At 38.7% G+C, this 15483-nt stretch overlaps 1 protein-coding gene across 1 annotated transcript in view; it reads left to right on the top strand.

Annotated features, from left to right (window-relative positions):
- LOC107684631 (zinc finger E-box-binding homeobox 2-like) overlaps positions 1 to 15483 on the top strand; it is a 77472-nt gene that overhangs the window by 46472 nt on the left and 15517 nt on the right. The window contains exons 2-3 of the mRNA XM_016480929.1: positions 10054 to 10320; positions 14418 to 14486. Coding sequence (XP_016336415.1) covers positions 10054 to 10320; positions 14418 to 14486 — 336 coding nt within the window. The remainder of the gene's footprint in view (positions 1 to 10053; positions 10321 to 14417; positions 14487 to 15483) is intronic.

Raw genomic sequence — 15483 nt, forward strand, 5'->3', positions numbered from 1 at the left:
CCTCTCCGTCTGACCCCCAGCTGGGTGCTGGCAGAGTTTTATGACAGTAATCGACCTGAGCACAGATGCTTTTCCCAAAACCTGCACGGATTTCAGTCTCTCATTGTGCCCGAAACGCATCAGGAAAATTCATCCTCACAATGAATGCGACCCCCCCGTGACCCCCTCGCCGAGGACTGGAAGACGTCCAAGAGGCTGTTTTCACTCCCCGCCCTGCGCACTTTATTATTTTATTAATTTTCTGTCATACGGACAGAATGGCATTCCGTATTTTACAGCATCAGTTTGATAAATGGCCTTTCCTTTTCTTCACTTCTGACAGCTTCTGTTGCTCTTTCTTTGCTCGTGAGATATGTTTCGATATTAATTTAGTTACCCAAATGAATAAGGATTGCAGTTCAGATCATTTGATCATAGGAGAATTTAATGAGAGTTTAAAGCAAGATCTCTCTTTTTTTTTTTTTGGATTGCAGACTGGTATTTTGGAAAATCTGAGCACAGTTTGAGACAGATGAGACGTTTTCTTAGGAGACTAATCTCCATTTGCTCTCCATTTGTTCTCACTGTTTGTGACTTTTTCCCTGTGGGGAACCAAAGTGTGAAGAAGTTCTTTAGAAATTACTTGGTGTGTAAACACAACAGTTTTATTTCAACATGTTTGATTTGGAGAAAGTCATGCTGATCTTCAGGTGGGACTCTGTCGGACAGAGATAAAGGTTTTATTTCCAAAGGTTATTCTGCACTGGACTGCGAGCCAGGAATGCGGTGCAACCTTGAGTGGCTCAAAACGCTGTTCTCAGCTTGTACTTATCTCAGGGTCCAGCTGATAGTTTAACACTGCAGAATAAGAAGGAAAATACAGTATATATGTACCAAACAACAGTGCTACTCTGTTGTTTTCGCTGTCCGTAGAGACTCGTGTAAAGACTCACTCTATTTGCTTTGTCTAACAGACGTTCCTGCTCTTATTGTGAATGATTCATCAGCGCAAATTATTCCAAAGAAAAGAAAACACACCTTACCTTTGTCTGCCATATGCTCATTCTTTATTTATCTCAAAGCAAATCACAGTCAATTGATCCCGTTACAGAGTATAATTACATCTCAGATAGTGTTTAGCCATTATTACTCCAAACACACAGTAATCTGCTCTGACAGAGCTATATGTTACTGTAGCGCTCCTATTAATCTTGCACGAGGTGAAATGTGTTTGCAAAAGCAGATCGGGGAAATACTCTATATAGATGTATTGATGTTTTAATAAGCTGTGGCAAAATTAATTTTGCCATGATTGCTTACATTTCAATTTGCATGTACTCAGTGCAAGCTATTTATTTTTATAGATTCCTGTTTTATTAAAATAGGACCGCACGGCCCTTTATCTGCAAAACATGCCGTGTTTCTGCTGTGAATCTCTCTGAGTGTAGTTTGTTTTCTCAAGAGCTGCAGTGTGAATGTGATCGGTTCTCAAGTGTGTCATGAATCTGTACTCCTCCTTAGTGAGGGTCACAGATCATCATCTAGTTTTTCGTCCACTGAAATGTTTTGTCGGATAAAAGTATACAACACATGCCCTGAAGTAAATGTGTGTTTGTGTGTGATGCAGAGTAGATCAAATGCCTCACCCTTATTAAATAGTTTGGCTGATAACACTGCTCTGTGACAGCCACACCCACACAACACAACATACTGCGGCCGTCAGCGCATTCCACTACCTGCCCATGTGTGAGAGAGACAGACAGACAGACAGAGAGAGAGACAGACAGACAGAGAGAGAGAGAGAGAGAGAGAGAGAGAGAGAGAGAGAGAGAGAGAGAGAGAGAGAGAGAGAGAGAGAGAGAGAGAGAGAGAGAGAGAGAGAGAGAGAGAGAGAGAGAGAGAGAGAGAGAGAGAGAGAGAGAGAGAGAGAGAGAGAGAGAGAGAGAGAGAGAGAGAGAGAGAGAGAGAGAGAGAGAGAGAGAGAGAGAGAGAGAGAGAGAGAGAGAGAGAGAGAGAGAGAGAGAGAGAGAGAGAGAGAGAGAGAGAGAGAGAGAGAGAGAGAGAGAGAGAGAGAGAGAGAGAGAGAGAGAGAGAGAGAGAGAGAGAGAGAGAGAGAGAGAGAGAGAGAGAGAGAGAGAGAGAGAGACAGACAGACAGAGAGAGAGAGAGAGAGAGAGAGGAGAGCAGGGGGCAGGGAAGGAGGCATCCACTGCTTGAGTGTCTTTGTGTCTGTCTGTTGTAAAAGAGCATTTGGGTGGGGAGGGCAGAGAGGCGTTTACCCCTTGAAGAGACCTCGAGTATTGCACTGAGAGAAGATCAACTGCATTAACAGACCTTATTACACGGCTCTCTGGGATACTCGATTGTGATTGGTCAATGGCGGCATTCTGCAGTCAATTTCCTAGCTTGTTTGGACAGTTTGTGTAAATTAATATATTTATAAACAATTCACCGTTTCATTTTCATAACTCCACATTTTCATTTTTTTTTGTCATTTTGAAATATTTTGTCAAATGTTACTTTTTATCACCATGCTTCTATAAATTAGAATGTTTCTAGATTTATTCGTTGTATTTAATGTGAATTTGTGTTAAAATTGAATCCCAGCTATTACAGCTGAACAATCAAAAGTTTTTTAGGGTTAGTTTTTTTTTTTTTTATTGTTATGCAAAAGAGAGCATTTCATATAATTTTGCAAACATTATGTGGGAATGTTACGTTTAAATGTTCTCTGAACATTCTGAAACAAGTAGTAACATTTAAAAAACAAAAAAAAGCTAAAGTTCCAACTAAAATGTTTCAGAAATGAAATGTTCCATGAATGATGTTTAATGTGCTAACATTTTGAGAACATTATTAAGGACCAGATAACTCTGGACGCACGTTCTATTAACGCTACTGGAAGAACATTTGTTCAGACAAATTTCTGAAAACGTTCCTTTTTAGCTGTGACGCTATCCCTGCTGTGATTGTACAAATAAATTCTAAACTCTTTCATATAATGAAATAGATATGCATCACTTAAATAGCTTCACGTTAGTTAGCCCTGTATAGTTGAATGGACTACTTTTAAAGGGACTTTTGATTGTAGTTTAACCACTTTAAATGATGAGTAGCTGCTGGTTCATGTAGCTCTACTGGTAACTCGCGATGCTTTTGTGTGACACGTTTGATTCTTGCGCATCAGTCTGGAAGTGTGTTTTTCAGGTAAACACCAGTGAAAGGCTCCTGTGTCTGTGTGTGTGTACTTGAATGCATGTTTTAACAGCGTTCAGAGATCAGCTGCAGTCAAATACGCACTAAAGCGATCACAGCTGAGGACTTTTTTGGAGTTGCATCAATATTTGATGAGCAACCTGGTTGAAAAGAGTCGAGGAGCATTTTCACGTTCCCTCATCCTGTTCATTCACCGCAGCGGCACGTAAACGGCCCCGTCTGAACATATTTAGGTGGGAAGACAGCAACAACACCGAGAGCAGGTGTCGTTCTGTTCCTCTTTTATATTTATACACGTTTATGGAAAATATAAAGCGGGAAGAGAAAAGTGAAGCGTGCTCATTCACCACCGAAACGACCGCTGCATAAAAGGCCCTTTCAGACGAGAGAAAATAAGAAATTGTGCGTCTTTGTGCGAGAGAAGTGGCGGTGTGCCGGGACTGGGGCAGAAAGCGTTTTATCCCGCTAAAGGTTTTGTGTGTATTTGGTTAGTTACGGCAATTACGGTCACTAACTGACAGCCAAACGCATGCGGGAGAGCGATGCCCTGCCAACATTTCCATCCACTGCCCCCACCACAAATATGATAAACCGACACTTTCAGAAATGTATTTTTATGTATCAAAATTTTTTCATGCATTTGTTTAATTAACAAATGCATTTAATGTATATTTGCAAACATTTTTGCTGCGAAAAATGACTTTTATTTTGAATTAATTTATTACTTTATTTTGAAAACGATTAATCATTTTCAAGTCAAATTTATTTATATAGCACTTTTCACAATGCACATTGTTTCACAGCAGATTTACAGAAAAATGCATTTAATGTATACAATAACAAACACTTTTGATGTAAAAAAATACTTAACTTATATTGAATGCTTTATAATTTTCATGTCAAGTTTATTTATATAACGCTTTTCACAACACGCATTGTTTCAAAGCAGCTTTACAGAAAATCATGATGTTAATAATGTTTATAATATGTTAATATCTTCATGCCTTGTTGCATTTATCAGATTAGAGCTGGACAATAATACAGTTGCATTTTGCGAAGATATGAACAATCAAGCAGTTGAAATTTGCTATATAATATACAGTATATCGCCCTATGCAAGTATAGTGTATGTATAAAGTTGGACATACTTATATATACAACTTTACATAAAGAGCTGGTTGGCAGTATTTTGCAGCAAATAAAAAAAAAATCCTCATTTATATCATCCAGTAAAAGCACTTGATTACTTGATTTGGCCCAATTCGCAAAAGTGTTCTACACATACCATAAATCATGTGTATGTTATTTTTAAGATGCACTGATGTGTCTTCAGTCATTTCTGCCGAGTCTCGCTCACGCTGGCTCTGGGTTTTCTGTATTGTTGCCCTGTGCACACAGATTTTCTTGCGTCATTTGTCCCGGGGTGGGCGAGAGATCTTTTGTGTGCATGTGTTTTTTTGCATTGGCTCATGGATCGAGAGGGGGGCGACCCGGAGAAGCACAGATGGTGGAAGCGAGCCGGGCCGGGCCGGGCCGAACCTTCAGGCTTTCCAGCCTGTTGCTCGGGCAAATAAATGGGACTTTAATTCAATTAGAGTCCGGCTACTGTGGCCGCCTCACCTCAGAAATTATTGAACATATCCACCCTCCTTCCTGAAACACACCCACTCGGGCCGTCCTGGATCCGCACACAGACACAGGAGTTGTTTTACACATCGCTGAGTTTCTCCGTTCACTGGCCTCTCAAAGCTGATTCACTCTTTCACTCGTCTTTTGTTCGCTCTCGGCTGCTGCCCTTCTGTCCCTTTCTCTTCGCCACACCACCCCCTTTTCGTCTTTCGCTCCCTTTCTCTTTCTTTTTTTTCTTGAGGCATTGCACGGCTTCCCCAAAACCCCCATATCAGCCTGGAAGAGTTTCATATGAAAACAATCCATGGACATAAAAGCAAACAGTTAAAGTGTAAAGAGAATTGGATAGCTATGGTAATTGGGGTCCCGATACTATGCATTAACTAACAACGAGCAAAACATTTGTTACAGTTTTTATTAGTTAATAAAAAATACAACTGTTCATTGTTCATGTTAGCGCAGGTCCATTAAATAATATTAACAGATACCACTTTTAATTAACATTAACTAATTAACATGCTTTAGGAGTTAACGTTAACTACTGTACTTGAGTAATTTTAACAAATTGAACCTTGACAGATTATTATCAGACATTTCCCAGACAGATTATCATTGGCTTTTGCAATCAAGCTCCTAAACCTGAAGTGAAAGGCAAAATGTGAGCGTTTAAATCTATTGTTGGAGCTCAAACACTCGTGCCGGAGGTGTTCAGGTGATCTGCATGCGGAGGGCTGGCTATCTTCAGCACGCTTCACGTCTCCTCCCATTAGCCCTGACGACTTGAGCGTTGACTTACCTGCGGGGAGTCTGTCACCTCCACACACACACAGCGTCAGGGCCACAGGCTCGTCTCTGGGCTCATCTAGAGGCTGTGTGTCTGCGCCGGACCGCTTTGAAGCCCTCAGGTTGAGCTTGTGACGCAGCGAGAGAGAAACCCACCCTGGAGCACTTTGGGAATTTCACAGAGGTACTGAACTCTTCAGACTCGTGTTGGTTACTGGACTGAATTTAATGAAAGCAGGATACCTTTTGTCTAGTTTTGAGGCCTTTGTGCAGTTGACATGAGAAACCAGTGGATTGTAAACAGTGGATGATGACTGGAGCAACATGAAGCTCTTTCTTTAGGGACAAACGGACAGAATTTGTGGTTTGATGAGCACAGTTTTCAGAACAATTTTCCTTTTTTAAGCAGGTAGTTGAGGCGAGGAATATCAAAAGGCTTGTCACTTGTTCTTTACGTAACTACATTTCTTCACATTATTTTATGCCAGATGCCACTGTTATTTTAGTATCTATATACTATTGTAGTTTTTATTAATATTTTTGAATTAGATTGTATTTGTATATTTTCTGTTTTCACTTTAATCTTAAAGTTTTAGTATATTTGTATACATTTTTTAATCTGTTTTAGGTTATTTTGTTTTATTTATTTTAGTAGTTTAAGTTAAACTAAGTGAGAATTAGAAAGTTTATATATATATATATATTTCGTCTTTCGCTCCCTTTCTCTTTCTTTTTTTTCTTGAGGCATTGCACGGCTTCCCCAAAACCCCCATATCAGCCTGGAAGAGTTTCATATGAAAACAATCCATGGACATAAAAGCAAACAGTTAAAGTGTAAAGAGAATTGGATAGCTATGGTAATTGGGGTCCCGATACTATGCATTAACTAACAACGAGCAAAACATTTGTTACAGTTTTTATTAGTTAATAAAAAATACAACTGTTCATTGTTCATGTTAGCGCAGGTCCATTAAATAATATTAACAGATACCACTTTTAATTAACATTAACTAATTAACATGCTTTAGGAGTTAACGTTAACTACTGTACTTGAGTAATTTTAACAAATTGAACCTTGACAGATTATTATCAGACATTTCCCAGACAGATTATCATTGGCTTTTGCAATCAAGCTCCTAAACCTGAAGTGAAAGGCAAAATGTGAGCGTTTAAATCTATTGTTGGAGCTCAAACACTCGTGCCGGAGGTGTTCAGGTGATCTGCATGCGGAGGGCTGGCTATCTTCAGCACGCTTCACGTCTCCTCCCATTAGCCCTGACGACTTGAGCGTTGACTTACCTGCGGGGAGTCTGTCACCTCCACACACACACAGCGTCAGGGCCACAGGCTCGTCTCTGGGCTCATCTAGAGGCTGTGTGTCTGCGCCGGACCGCTTTGAAGCCCTCAGGTTGAGCTTGTGACGCAGCGAGAGAGAAACCCACCCTGGAGCACTTTGGGAATTTCACAGAGGTACTGAACTCTTCAGACTCGTGTTGGTTACTGGACTGAATTTAATGAAAGCAGGATACCTTTTGTCTAGTTTTGAGGCCTTTGTGCAGTTGACATGAGAAACCAGTGGATTGTAAACAGTGGATGATGACTGGAGCAACATGAAGCTCTTTCTTTAGGGACAAACGGACAGAATTTGTGGTTTGATGAGCACAGTTTTCAGAACAATTTTCCTTTTTTAAGCAGGTAGTTGAGGCGAGGAATATCAAAAGGCTTGTCACTTGTTCTTTACGTAACTACATTTCTTCACATTATTTTATGCCAGATGCCACTGTTATTTTAGTATCTATATACTATTGTAGTTTTTATTAATATTTTTGAATTAGATTGTATTTGTATATTTTCTGTTTTCACTTTAATCTTAAAGTTTTAGTATATTTGTATACATTTTTTAATCTGTTTTAGGTTATTTTGTTTTATTTATTTTAGTAGTTTAAGTTAAACTAAGTGAGAATTAGAAAGTTTATATATATATATATATATATATATAATTTTACTAAAGTTACCATTTTATTTTAATTAACAGATTTATTCTTTTTTAAATGGTTTTAGTTTTAGTTAACTATAAAATCCCTGAATTAATTTTATGGAGGTTTTCTTTGAACAAAAAATTGGGTGATTTTGGATGATTTTTGTGCAGTTTTGCCAGAAGAGAAATACTCTTTTAAATGTGCTTTTTTTAAGAGTGAAAATAGTTCTGTAGCTGGTTTTGTCACATTTTTGACATCTCTGAGTAAGTTCCTCTAGTTTGTAGTCTTCTAAATGTGTGTTTGCCTGGAGAAAGCATCAGAATCAATACCGTCTCGCGCGGCCCTGCGATTATCAGCCGCAGAAATGACAGGCCTAGGTTAAGCCCAACATTAACGGTGACTGGGGCAATTAGGAATGTCATTTTAATTATCTGTGGCATCGGAGTGAGAGATGTTCCTTTTATTTGTTTGAAATCAAAAGCAGAGGAGCAGGTAGCATCAGCGCGAGAATGGCAGCCGTAATCGCCTTTGTTCCCTTTGACACTCGCAGAAGACGCTGACGAATAGAGAGTGTCATCAGAGGAGAACTTAGCCGGCAAGTAAACATTATCGTTTCTTTGTGACTGCACTCTGGAAACACAAAAGACTGATTAGGGATGAGGTGAGGAATCACTGTAATGGCTGCCGTGACATTAGCAGGTTGGAATTATTGTGTTGAAGAGCACAATACCGGCGTGTGATAGGCTGTCTGTCAGCCAAACAATGCTCTCGCTCTGGAGTTTTTACTCAATCTGAAGTTCCACCCAACCCATCATTATTTATCGGCCTTTTCAAGTCTTCCAGCAGCGAGTACAAAGTTGATGGATTTTGTTTTAACTTCTCAAGATGTCATTTCTACTTTGTAGGAGCTCTCTCTCTCTCGCTCGCTGCTCTGTCTTTCTCTCCTTCTGTCTCTCTTAACCATTTTCAGTAACCTGTTCATGAACTCATTTTGAGAACTTATTATAACATCCAAATGTCTTTGTGCCATCATAAATTGCTCTGATGAGATGGTCAGAAGTTATTTAAATGAACACTGCTGTTCAGAAGTTTTGAGGATGGCAAACATCTGTAAGGTTTTTGAAAGAAGTCTCTTCTGGCTGCATTTATTTGATAAAAAATGCAGTAAAAACAGCAAAATTGTGAAATATTATTTCAGTTTAAAATAGCTATTTTCTATGTAATTATATGTTAAACTGTAATTTATTTCTGTGATGCGCTGCTGAATTTTCAGCATCATTACTCCAGTCTTCAGTGTCACATGATCTTCAGAAATCATTCTAATATGCTGATTTGCTGCTCAAGAAACATTTCTGATTATTATCAATGTTGAAAACAGTTGTGCTGCTTCATATATTTGTGGAAACTGTGATATATTTTATTTTTCAGGATTCACAGATGAATAGAAAGTTCAAAGGAATAGCATTTATTTGAAATATAATTATTTTGTAACATTAGAAATGTCTTTACTGTCACTTTTGATCAATGGAATGCATTAATGATGAATACATATATTTAAAACATCTTACTGACCCCAAACCCCAAGAAAACAATGAATTCACTGTAAACAATGCAGTTTATTTTAGTGTAGGTGGAGTCGAATCAATCTAATTATTTTAGTTTTATCGAGCAATTGTTGTTTTGAAAACTTCTGATTTGTGAGTCAATGCAAAGCCCATATTTTCGCTCCAGAACCGTCTTTTCTGCGATCAGACTCGTGGAAGTGTTCCAGCACCGGCAGCCTGTCCAGAAATAGTGCGTCCGGTCACTGGGTGTGTGAAGGGTGTTTTGAATGTAAATGTGTTGAAGGTATATCTGGACCACACATCAAGTCTGAATGTCTCACTTATTCTTTTTGACTTTTCTATTCTTATATCCTCCCTCCCTCTTTCTCTTTCTCTTTTCTTGGGTTCTTTCTCTCACGGAGAGCATTACTCAGTCTGAACTTGCCTAAACCCTTGTGGTCACACCTCTTGAAAAGGTTTTGTTTCCCCTGTCAATTGGTATTCAGCCCAGGTCACATACGCACACACATGCACCGTTTTCATTTTAATTTGCACCTGTTGTGCAGTTGTTCGGGAGGCAAGTGCAGACCAGTGGATTAGCCAAAGATCATGTTAGGAACAGATATGCCTAGTGTAATCTTTTTGTCCACAGGGGAATGTTAAGATAGACTGTGCTTTGTGTGTGTGTGTGTGTGTGTGTGTGTGTGTGTGTGTGCTGGCATACTCTCGCTCACCAAAACTAAAGAATGCAAAGATGAAAATAAATATAAGGCCTTTCTTTATTAACTCATCCCGGAGGAGTTTTACGCTCTTTCATAGCTTAGCAATCCTAATGTAGTTCTCAGTTATGATTCCCATACATGGACAAGCTCAGTGTAATAATCCGTAATATTGATCATCTGTGTGTCTATGTGTTTATTTGGCAGTGTTGGACTTTGAGAACGTTGTAGAAACTGGATCAGAGACGGAAGAAGAGGACAGACTTCTGGTATCGGAGGAGGACGGCTTGATCAACGGGGCGGGGAGTCCAGTCAGCCTCGTCAATCAAGAGTCCGTGGCCCCGCCCTCCCCGACCCTGGGTCACACACTGCTGAGAAAGACTGTGGATGATGAAGATGATATGAAGGACAGTGGAATAGAGAACGTCTGGCACGAAAACGACTTGCTCAGTGCATCAGTCGATGGTACCGGTGAGTTCCGCCCACTGCCATTATGAAAACACGCCCCTTTAATCAAAGTCACACCCTCTCGTATCTTAGACACACCCATCTTCACTAAGACACACCCTATTTTATCTTAGACATGCACATCTTATCTTAGACACACCCCCTCCTCTCTTAGTCACATGCATCTTCTCTTAGACACCCCCCTCATCTCATAGCCACGCCCATCATATCTTATGCACAACCCCTCCTCCCTTAGTCACATACATCTTCTCTTAGACACACCCCATCATATCATAACCACGCCCATCATATCTTAGACACACCCCTCCTATCTTAGTCACATGAATCTTCTCTTAGACACACCCGCTCATATCATAACCACGCCTATCATATTTTAGACACACCCCCTACTCTATTAGCCACATATATCTTCTCTTAGACACACCCCCTCATCTCATAACCACACCCATCATATCTTAGACACACACCCTCCTATCTTAGTCACATGTACCTTCTCTTAGACACACCCCCTCGCCTCATAACCACACCCATCATATCTCAGCCACGCCCCTCTCCTCTGTGTGTTGAAACCTGCTCTCAACTTCCAGTGGAACTACAGCAGAACGCTTCTCTTTAATTATCACAGAAGACCAGTTTCTGTCTGTAATCGTCAGCCCGGTTTGCAGAGCATCATTGGTAATTGCAGTAATAGCAGAGCGCCGCGTGTCGGTGTAAACGCGGCTCCCGCTTTCCTCCTGCAAGCATCATTGGTGCGGGAGGCGCAGTCAGAGACGCAGAGAGATAAATACTCTTAATGAGGGAGAGAGGTAATCATTAAGGGAGGCCAGGCTGCTGCTCAAGTCATTAAGAATCTTAAATGAAATTTTTATTTTTATGATAGCCATTTACATGTGTAATAAGAGTCAATGATTCTTAGAAGCGTATGACAGAAACATAGGAGTGTGAGAGCCCATGGAAGACAGACCATCTAAATGAGCACTTCTTCGCTATTCATTTCTGCTAATGAACTAGCTGTGCACAGAGCCGAGAGAAAGAGGGGGCGTTCGCTAGTCTAAAAATGTAATACGCCCCAAAAAAAGCCAGGGTAGTGGCATTAGGAATACTATGAAGTCTGATTTTGCTTCAGGAGAGCAGCCGGCTTCATTATTTACAGCGGTTTGGAGAATCCAAGATTTTTTTGGTTTTCTTTAGACCAGGATTTCTCACACTTCGTTGAACTAAAGGCCTCTTTCGTGACCTCAACTGTTTGAGATGAGGTAGAATACCGCAGAAAAGGCAATCATGGCCGCCCACTTTCATAAGCCCACATACAGTGTTATATATGAGACTAAAATAATAAAATGTGGTAATTACAGATGTATATATTAATTTTATTTTTAGATTCTTTTGTTTTAAATTTAGATTTTCATTAAAGTTTTAGTAGTTTTGTTTTTATTATTTTATTAGTTTTTGTTGTATTTTATTTTTATTGCATTCTTTTATTTATTTATTTATTTTTATTTTATTTGATTAAAGTTTTTTTTTTGTTTTTTTAGTTATTTTTAATTATTTTTTTATATAAAAATTATATATATTTTTTAATATTTTATTTTGTTTAACAATTATTTTATTTCAGATAACTTTTTATTTTTTTATTTTTATTTGTAATGCTTTTAGTTAACAATGATAACCCTGCCCCACACTCTAAATCAACTACAGTCCTGTGTTTCTAATAACAGTTCTTGTATATATTTTAATTTTAAGTAAACAAGTTTTAAAGGATACTTTGATAGCTAGTGATATATTTGTTGTTATTTTTTTCAACATGATGCCACAAATGCTGTTGATAGAGCTTAACTCATGTTTAACCCGGAACATTCCTTTAATTTGATAAACTCTCTTGGAGCCGGAATGTCTGTGATTCCGCTGTGTTACAATTCCATGATATGTGTGTGTGTGTGTGTGTGTGTTTTGATAAAAACCACGGCCATGTTTCTGCGCTGCTGGGGTGACGTTCATTAGCTCTGGTTGAAGAAGCAAAAGTCTCTCTCTCTCTCTTTCTCTCTTTTGTGCGCTCTTTCCAAACGTGTGGGCACTTTCCCTCTGCGTCTCTGTGTTTTTTCTCGCGTTTGGTGCCGGAGTGTCTGCACTGGTACCTCAGCACATAGCTCTGTCCTGAGATAAGCCCAGCACGCTCTCCCTCGCTCTTTTCTTGTCTGGTTGCTCCGGTCAGTCAGATTGCTGCGTTGGTGTCGTCCTTGACTCACTCTCATCTCCCATAATGCCCTTCACTAGTGTGTGGCATTGTTATCACTGACAGAGGCTTTAAATAAATCACCTGCCCTTGTCTTTTTATTTTTCCCTCTTTTCTTGTATTTCGGACCCTTCCAAGGACCTAAGAGAGTCAGGAGGTTCAGACGGGAGCCGTTTGTTTTCACAGAGCATGCTAACGGCCCGTACAGACATGAATGTTTTGAGAGTAAACCGAATGGATGGAGTGAAATCATCAGGAGGAATAGATTCAACACGGGTCTCCTTCAGAGGCCTGTTTACTCACCCACCACCTCGAAGCTGATTTATCAGCCTGAGACGAGAGCACAACTCATTCGGCTCTCCAAACTGAGGAGGGGTAGCTCACCTCATTTTTCCCTCTTTTCTTGTATTTCGGACCCTTCCAAGGACCTCAGAGAGTCAGGAGGTTCAGACGGGAGCCGTTTGTTTTCACAGAGCACGCTAACGGCCCGTACAGACATGAATGTTTTGAGAGTAAACCGAATGGATGGAGTGAAATCATCAGGAGGAATAGATTCAACACGGGTCTCCTTCAGAGGCCTGTTTACTCACCCACCACCTCGAAGTTGATTTATCAGCCTGAGACGAGAGCACAACTCCCTCGGCTTATTGTTGTTGTTGTTGTTGTTGTTGTAAATAATAAATACAATTGATAATAAATAAAAATATAAAAAAACATATTAAGTTATTTTAAATAAATAGCTTTAAAAATATTGTAATATAATTACACAACAAATGTTGTTGGAATAAATTACAACATTTATTTATTTATATATTGTAATTTACTGTACAATATACAATAAATTATACAAATAGATTACAGGGTGTTGATGCAGTTGAATTAAAAAAAAAAAAAAAAATTTTTTTTTATTTTTTTAGGATTTACATTTATTGTTATTATTATTATTATTATTGTTGTTGTTGTTGTTGTTGTTGTAAATAATAAATACAATTGATAATAAATAAAAATATAAAAAAACATATTAAGTTATTTTAAATAAATAGCTTTAAAAATATTGTAATATAATTACACAACAAATGTTGTTGGAATAAATTACAACATTTATTTATTTATATATTGTAATTTACTGTACAATATACAATAAATTATACAAATAGATTGCAGGGTGTTGATGCAGTTGAATTAAAAAAAAAAAAAAAACATTGTTTTATATTTTTATGGCATTTTATTTTATGAATTAATATATTTTATGTAGCCATGCAATGTTTTTGATCTCCATAAACTCTATAAAAAAGGTGCATTTATTATTATATAAAAATAATATAAACAGTGCATTTATATTTAGAGTACAGTATATAAAGAGAAAAATATCTACTTTGTGTGTGTGTGTGTGTGTGTGTGTGTATATATATATATAGTGAAAAGCCTGATAACTGACCTCAGAATGATGATGTTTAAAGCAGAGAGTTGATGCAGTGATGTGTTTCTGCGTTTGTGTTTCTCGTGATGTCAGTGGTTTAATTAGAGACTCAGTGTTTAGTTTGTCTGCTAGAGACATGGAGCAGCAGCAGATCAGTGCACTGGAGATCAGAAAACTCATCCTCTCTGTCTCTCTCTCTCTCTCTCTCTCTCTCTCTCTCTCTCTGTTTGCTTGTTCAGGTGGATGGAACATTCTTGAGCTGATCTCTGAGTTTGCTCTCGCTTGTTTCCCAGCGCGCTCTGCTCTGTGTGTGCGTGTGATTGTTGTCAGTGTAAATAAGTGGGTCATTCTGAGTCCTACACGAGATGCAGAACAATATGTTTTCCGTCCAGATGCAGTGTGTCAGTGAGCTAATAGACTTTCCTGCTGTCTGTCTCTCGTTCACAGATGAGCTGAAGAGAGACTATGACACTATGGGACCTGATGCAGCTTTAGAGCCGGTTGGGAACAGTACAGGTGAGTCACGTGAACATGTTGATTTGCTGTAGTGATATAGAGTGCATTAGTCCCGCCCACTTTTTCAGCCGTGCTGGTATTTTTTCCATTCATTTTTCCCATAGGGATTTTTTAAAAGACTTTGTTAAAGTGTTATAAGCCATGAAACGTTATAAGCTTTTAAAAAGCATGAAGCAAAAAAGTAAATAAAAATCAGACAAAAAGACAAAGGTACAAGACTGTGAACTTAACAGCTTTAGTGAGAGAAAAAAAAATACAATCCCTTGAAGCACTGCGAATCAAATTAAAAACAGTGGAGAAATATAAAACAATTCATTTAAAGTTGTTGGTTGCATCTATCAAAATATATTTTAAGGGTATTGCCAAATACACATAAATATATATATATATGCAAATATGTAAGTATTTTGACACGTATTGTTCGCTGTGTTTGAAGGGAGTGGGCGGAGCTAAAGATGCACTTTTCTCGTTGCCACTCTCTGATTGGTGGAATTTGCTGTATAGCATCATGGGTAATGTCGTTTTTCCACCAATAATTCTGCTATTAAACACTTATTTTAAAATGAAGTTGAATAAATGTGAACAAATGGGTTGAAGAAAAGCATATACCGTTGATTAATAACCTCGCAGCTCACAACAGGTCTGTCTTTAAAGGTTTATCAGTTATTGTTAAAAATCAGTTTCCCTATTGAAAAAAAATTAAATGGAGATTTACTTCAGGAATCCAACTGTTGTGCTCTGTTAGCATGTCTGTGACGCAGCATTTCATGCAAACTGAAACCTTGAACTTAAAAATGATTCTACTGCTGAGATTTAAGCAGCAAATGTAGATCAACAGGGTTGATGTGAATCCACAATCATCCAAGTGATTCCTGCTCCCTGTTTGACATCATCATCATCCTCACACACACACACACACGCACACACGCACACACACACACGCACACACACACTCTCACACACACACATACACACACACACACTACAACCACCGACA

The sequence above is a fragment of the Sinocyclocheilus anshuiensis genome, unplaced genomic scaffold, assembly GCF_001515605.1.
Source record: "Sinocyclocheilus anshuiensis isolate Anshui unplaced genomic scaffold, SAMN03320099.WGS_v1.1 scaffold2319, whole genome shotgun sequence".
NCBI classification, from domain to species: domain Eukaryota; kingdom Metazoa; phylum Chordata; class Actinopteri; order Cypriniformes; family Cyprinidae; genus Sinocyclocheilus; species Sinocyclocheilus anshuiensis.